Here is a 7,238-nt window from a genome sequence, read left to right as displayed (position 1 = left end):
AAAGAGGGTTCGGGTGTGGTGGTTGAACTTCTCCCTTGTTCTGGTGAGGATAGGGTTTGCGAGAGGAGAGGAGATTGGCAATACTTTTATTTTTATACACCTTGTTTTATTGAGCTTCGTGTTAAGTTTCCGTTTTCTGCATTCGAGTGCGACATTCTGACTCAGCTAAATTGCACGCCTTCTCAATTACATCCTAACTCGTGGGCGTTTTTGCGTGCTTTCCAGTGTTTGATGAGCTTCCTTTCTGTTCCTTGTTCTCTTGCTGTGTTTTTCTCTATATTTCAATCTAAGGGGGAAGGGGCTGTGGGTGTGCTTGAGTAGTTTTCCTGGGCGTTCCCTCTTTTTGCTTTATAAATCTTCTTTTAAAATTTCAAGTCTTTGTTTGTAAAAGTGCGGTCGGTAGAGGCTGAGTATCCTTTCTATCTGGACGATGAGTTGATAGAAAGGTTTTCCTTGTATTATTGTTGTTCGGAGCTGTGCCAGATTCTCGAGGCTGTTGAGCAGAATGAGGAGGAGGAGTGGTTGTTAGATTATTTGGTAGAGAGTTTTGCTGATGGGAAGTGCTTGTCTATCTCTGAGGTTCTTCGTTATCATGATTCGGGTGATATGGAGGGTTTGAAAACATATATAGGTAATGTTTTGTATGCTATTGATTGAGTTGATGTTGTTGTATTTTCTAATATTTGTTGTCTGCAGGTGGACGGGTCCCCCATCTCGATCCTTCTCGGTTCAGGGACTCCGAAGGAGGGTGGGTAGGCTGCCCAATCTACTGCTCAGCCAGCCTCTTCACACAAAAGGAAAAGAGATGAGACTGAGAATTCTTTGGAGGTTATATCGGAGGGCGGTCAGGAGGCTGTTGATAGCGGTAAACCGGTATTTGATCGGCAGAAGAGGCTTTATGGTTTCATCCCTGGTACTAGTTCACATTCCTTGTGGAGCGACCTTTTGCCGAGCTTTCTGACAAAGTGTCTCAGTACCCTGGTGACATGCTCATGACTCGTCGGGTTGGTATGGAGGGACTTGGAAACAGGGACGGATCCAGAAATGTTATCGGGGGGGGGGGACAATAACATATATAATATTAAAGAAATATGCAAATAAATTATAATGTAAGATGCATTACAAAAATATACCGATAGAGAATATATATTTAAAGTACAAACAAAATATGCATACTTTTACTAACGAAGTGGTACACGTCAATTCTTCATATCATAAAATTTATCGATAATAGAATCGGTGTCAAATCTTTCAGCAATCTTCTTCTCAATGTAAATCAAAAGACAATTAGCAAGAAATTCATCTTCCATTTTATTTCTGAGTCTATTCTTCACAATATTCATAGCTGAAAAAGATCTCTCAGTTGTAGCAGTTGAAACAGGGAGAGTTAATACCAAGCGAATCAAACGATCAATCAAAGGATATGTTAAAGACTTTCCTGTCTTCGTTAATCCTTGACATAACTCCGAAATTGTGCACAAGTTAGTTAACTCAACATGATTAGGAACATCAAGTTCATAATGTTGAGCTTGCATTCTAATGTGAAATTTCTCTTGGTCACTGAAGTCACCTGGATAAAATCGTTCTACTAATTCACATACTTTGTTGACACTGAAGAACTTATAATTATCTCTGGGATCTAAAGTTGAACTTAAAGTAAGTAATTCCACCATATTATCATTGAATCTTCCATTAAGCTCTTGTAACTGTGTATCAATTACAGCCAGAAATAAATTAACACAGTAATGATGCTCCACTGAAATTTGGTCAACAATTTTGCGAGTTCGGCCTCTTCTAGGAATATGTAATGCATTCATATCAGGAACTTCAACTTCATGTTTCTCACAAAACAATATAACTTCTTTTATGAAAGCCTCCCAACTTGATTCTCTCATTCGTTGGATTAAAGTCTTGGTAGTAGAAACCAGAGTTAGAGCATTCAATATGTCTTGATTTTTTCGTTGCAAAGCTTGGCAAAGATCATGACTAACTTCCAAAATATTTCTCATCAAATGCAAAACAAAGACAAATTCAAAGGATGTGATAGCATCATAAGCAGCACTAGCATCACCACAAGTGGAGAAATTACCTTCTTCAGTGCTTTTTTCAAGAACTTCACAAGTAGCATCAAACATGCATAGCAAGCTACGTACAGAATTCAAATGAGACCCCCATCTAGTATCTCCAGCTCTTTGCAAAGTACCAATTTGATTAAGTCCACTACCTGTCATAAGTTGATCATCAGCAATTAAGTTTGCAACATTATTTGCTTGAGCAACCCTTAACTGATCATGACGTTTAGGAGAAACAATCACAACATTCACAATTAGTGTAAGTTTTGAAAAGAATTGATGAACATAGCAAACTTCTTTAGCTGCAGAAACAAGTGCTAATTGTAATCGATGAGCAAGACAGTGAATGTAATAAGCAAAAGGGCAATCTTTCAAAAATAGAGCTTGCAATCCATTTCATTCACCACGCATATTACTAGCTCCATCATACCCTTGTCCCCTAAGATTTTGAACATCAAGATTATGACGAGAAAGAACTGATGAAATTTCTGTTTTCAATGTCAAAGAACACGTATCAGAAACATGTATAAGATCAAAAAATCTTTCTTGAACACAACCATGCTTGTCTACAAATCTCAAAACCACAGACATTTGTTCTCGCTTTGACTCATCTCTTGCTTCATCAATAATTATACAAAATTTAGAATCACCAATTTCTTCTCGAATTGTTGCACGCACTTTTCTAGCAAAGATATGTAATATATCTTTTTGAACACCGGGAGATATATATTGAGCATTTCCAGGAGCATTTTCAAGAACAACATTATTAACATTCTGATTACAGGAAGCCAAAAGCTTAATTAACTCAATAAAATTTCCCCTATTCAAAGATCCAGGACTTTCATCATCGCCTCTAAATGCACATGCTTGAAATGCAAGCCATCGAATAGCATCAATAGATGTCTTCAACCTTAAGCGGTTATTTGCAATAGTTTCATCACTATGCCTATCAAGAACTTTGTCTATATGCTTAGATTGAGCCATTAAATCATCACAAGATTTCACACATAAATTATGGGGAGAATTAGGAATAGAACCCTCGTGACATACAAATACACAATTCACTCCATTGTTTACTTTCTTCCAATTACTAAATCCTAACTCTGAAAATGCATTTTTTCCATCATTGCAAGCACCATAATGTTTACCAAACAAGTAGCAAGGCAAACAATAAGCAGCATCTTTTTCTGGTGAATATTCTAACCAACTTGGAAATTTTTTAAACCAAGAAGATTGAAAATATCGACGATGATTGTTATTACCAGAAGCTGGATAGCTAATATTTGTTGGTTGGTATGGCCCAGCTATTATGTATGCTCTACGAATCTTATCACGTTCATTGACATTATACTGCCAAATTGGACGTCGCTTTCCTGGATCCCTTTCTAGTAAAGAGATATCAACATCTCTTTCTAATCTTGGAACTTGGGCTTTTTGTTGATGTGTATTTTGAGTAAGATTAGAGAGTTCACTTACTTGAACTTCTTGTGAAACAAGATTAGAGGGTTGACTTGTTTGAACTCCAACATCATCAGTAACTTTTCTCTTAAAAATTGCATCAATTTTACTTTGCTTTCTCATCATAAAATGTTCTAATTTGAGAAGGTCACACGTAGTGTTTATTATTTAGGAGTTTAAAAAAATTTAAAAACCATTATATTTTATTTGAGTTGGGCCTTTTAGTTTATACTACTATTTTTTTTAAAAAAAAAGCTGGGGGGGCCCAGGCCTCTACTTGCCCCCCATGTATCCGTCCCTGCTTGAAAAGTTTGTTCAGGTTGTTCTATTTTCATTTTGGTTCTTCTTTTATGTTCCCTTTTGCTGCTTTATTCTTACTCATTATGTATTTTGTAGATTGTCGCCTCTCGTCTGATGTGTGTCGGTCGTACGATTGAGCTTATCGGAGCCGAGCAGCAGGCGACCGTGGATAAGATTTCAGACCTGGAGAGGTCATACAAGGTGAAGATCGCTGAGCTAGAGAAGTCGTCAAAAGAAAAAGATGAGGCTGTTGTCAACGCTACAGCTACGATGAAGGAATCTGAAGAGGAGGTGGCGCGTTTGAGGGATCAAATTCGGCTGTTGCAGGCTGAGGTCAAAGAGAGTGATATTTCTAAGGGGAAGCTAACTTCAAGGATTCATGAGTTGGAGAAAGATGGGATGGAGATGTTCTCCTCTGGCTTCGACCGTGTTGTTAGCCAAATTGCGTTGTTAGCTTCTGATTTTGATTGTGACCGACTCGACGTGACTAAGATCGTGATTGACGAAAAGCTAGTAGTGGATGGAACTGTGGAGGAGCATGACGAGAACGTTCCTCCTCCTTGATTTGTTTTTATTTCTGTTCTGGACATGTTTTGTCCTTTTGGTTTGTAATGATAACTCTTTTTTGTTTTGGTTGACCGAGTTGTGGTCGGCTTGACAGTAGTTTATGAATATTTAGTATTGTTTCGAACTTAAGTTTTGTTTATGTTGACCGAGGTTAGGTCAATTTGACAATATTGTTTTTGCGATGGAATGGTGTATAGTTAGATATTTTTGCATTTGAAGAGTAGAACGAGATAGGTAAATGAATAATCGATCATGTTTGTTTGATTTGGGCGTCCGGCCTCGTTAAAACCCTCCTTAGGTAAAACCCTTTCTTTTGGAAAAAAACCTCTAAGGGGGAAAAAGAGTACCTTCATCCGCGAAATGTACAATTTACGATCTATACAACTTTAGCGAATAAATATTCCAATTTCCTGAAACTGGATTTCCTTGTAGTGTTTGGAGTTGGTAAGCCCCATTCCGAGCACTTTGGATATTCGGAATGGTCCTTCCCAGTTTGCGGCGAGCTTTCCATGTGAAGGAGGTCGTCTAGCTTCTTCTGTTCGTCTGAGGACTAAATCGCCCTCGCCGAATGTCCTCGGCACAACTCTCTTATTGTGCTTTCTTTCTGCCAATTGTTTCTTAGCTCTCTGTTTAATGGCAGCGATTTCTCTGTCCTCCTCATCCAGATCAAGCTCGGCGCTTCTCGTGTTTGCAATGTGTTGTTCGTCTTATAGCTCGGTTCGTAAGGTGGGAACGCCGACCTCGACAGGGATTAATGCTTCCGACCCATAGACTAGTTTGAAGGGCGTTTCGCCCGTGGTGGATTGTACTGTTGTGTTGTAGCTCCATAATATTTCTGGGATTAGCTCCGCCCATTCTCCTTTGGCGTTATTAAGCTTTTTCTTTATTGCCTGCAATATAACTCGGTTAGCAGCTTCGGCCTGCCCATTGGTTTGTGGGTATTCGACCGAGCTAAAATGATGTTGTATGCTAAAGTTATTTAGAAATTATGCAAGTTTGTTATCTATAAACTATCTACCATTGTCCGATATTATTTCCTTTGGTATTCCAAATCGGCATATGATATTTTTTCATATGAAATATTGTACCTTTTCAGCGGTTATTCTTGCTAGTGGTTGTGCTTCTATCCATTTTGAGAAATAGTCTATTGACACTAAAAGAAATTTTATCTGGCCTGGCGCTACTGGAAACGGGCCGAGGATATCGAGCCCCCATCTGTGGAAAGGCCAGCTTACCTCCATGCTGTGCAATACTTCGGCTGGCTTCATAGCAACGGGGGTGTGCTTCTGATAGTTGTCACATGTCTTGACTTTTGTTATGCAATCCCTCTTCATGGTTGGCCAATAGTATCCTGTTCGGGCGATCTTGGTGGCTAGAGCTCGTCCTTCGATGTGGTTTCCACATACGCCCTCATGGATTTTGTCCATTACTTCTTTTGCTTCATCGTTATTTAGGCATTTTAGCAATGGCTGTGAGAGACCTCATTTGTATAGTTCCCCTGCTATGTTTGTGTAGAGACTTACTTTTCGTTGGAATTGTTGTGGGTTAATGTTTGTTATAGATAATGGTTCAATGCTAGGTTTATTAAGTGTAAGTTGTGATAACGTTGATGTTTGTGTATTCGCCCTAGTGGCAGCAAGTTTAGATAATATGTCTGCTCTAATGTTCTTTTCTCTGTGTACATGTAATATGATGAATGAACTGAATTTTGAAATCAGATCCTTTGCTATGAACCAGTACCGCTCTAGCAAAGGATCTTTTACCTGAAATTCTCCTCGGATTTGTTGGACCACCAGAAGGGAATCACAGTGTACTGTTAGGCTATGCACTTGGAGGTTGAGGGTGAGCTTGAGTCCTGCTATAAGCGCCTCATATTCGGCCTGGTTGTTGCTTGCTGAGAAATGGAAGTGGAGGGATTGCTCAGCGATCACCGTGTCTTCCTCTTTCAGGACCACCCCGGCCCCGCTTCCCTCTCGGCTTGATGCCCCCATCAACGTGTAGCTCCCAGGCCTTGTTGTAATGGTGCTCGTCAAGTGTGAACTCGGAGACGAAGTCTGCGAGGATTTGTGCCTTCAGAGCCGGCCTTGATTGGAACTGGATATCAAACTCGAAGAGCTCGACAGACCATTTGGTCAGTCGTCCGGTCAGTTCTGGCTTTGTCAGTATCTGCCTTAATGGTTGGTTTGTTCTTACAATTATTGTGTGGCTCTGGAAATAGTGCCTAAGTCTTCTTGCTGTTATCACTAGTGCCAAGGCCAACTGTTCTATTCTTGGATATCTTTGTTCTATTGGTTGCACGACTCTGCTGACGAAGTATACTGGCTGTTTTATTTTTCCTGTCTCAATGACAAGAGCCGAGCTTATAGAGTAATTGAAAGCGGATAAATATAAGTATAAATGTTTACCGACTTCTGGTCTTTGTAACACCGGTGGTGATGATAAGATGGCTTTGAGCTCGCTGAATGTTGTCTCGCATTCTTCTGTCCACTCGAATTTCTTATTCTTTGATATTGTCTGGAAGAAGTGGTATGATTGGCTTGATACCGCTGGCAAGAATCGTGACAGAGCAGCTACTCTTCCTGCTAATTGTTGTTCCTCTTTCATTGTTCTAGGGCTCGCCATGTTAAGTATTGTGTCACATTTTTCAGGGTTTGCTTTGATTCCTCATGAGGTCAGCATGAATCCGAGGAACTTGCCTCCTTGTACCCCAAAGGCGCATTTCTCCGGGTTTAGTCTCATGTTGTATGCTCGGATCTGCTCGAATATTTCTCTAAGGTCGTCATAGTGAGATCTTCCTGGGGTGGTCTTGGCAACCATATCATCGACATAGATTTCCATATT

At 39.9% G+C, this 7,238-nt stretch overlaps 1 protein-coding gene across 1 annotated transcript; it reads right to left on the bottom strand.

Moving 5' to 3' along the window:
• On the bottom strand, positions 1,200-3,653 carry LOC107646350 (zinc finger MYM-type protein 1-like). Its single transcript, XM_021105413.1, has 2 exons — positions 2,489-3,653; positions 1,200-2,374 (listed from the first exon to the last, which is right to left on the bottom strand). The coding sequence occupies exons 1-2, from the start codon at positions 3,651-3,653 to the stop codon at positions 1,200-1,202; spliced, it is 2,340 nt and encodes a 779-aa protein (XP_020961072.1).

The sequence above is a fragment of the Arachis ipaensis genome, chromosome B06 (genome assembly GCF_000816755.2).
Source record: "Arachis ipaensis cultivar K30076 chromosome B06, Araip1.1, whole genome shotgun sequence".
NCBI classification, from domain to species: Eukaryota; Viridiplantae; Streptophyta; class Magnoliopsida; order Fabales; family Fabaceae; genus Arachis; species Arachis ipaensis.
This window is presented reverse-complemented; position numbering and strand designations above follow the sequence as displayed.

Coding starts and splice junctions, on each gene's coding strand:
- LOC107646350 (XM_021105413.1), bottom strand. CDS start 3,653: ATGAGAAAGCAAAGTAAAATTGATGCAATTTTTAAGAGAAAAGTTACT. Junction 2,375..2,488: donor ACAAGGGTATGATGGAGCTA/GTAATATGCGTG, acceptor TTGTTTCTGCAG/CTAAAGAAGTTTGCTATGTT.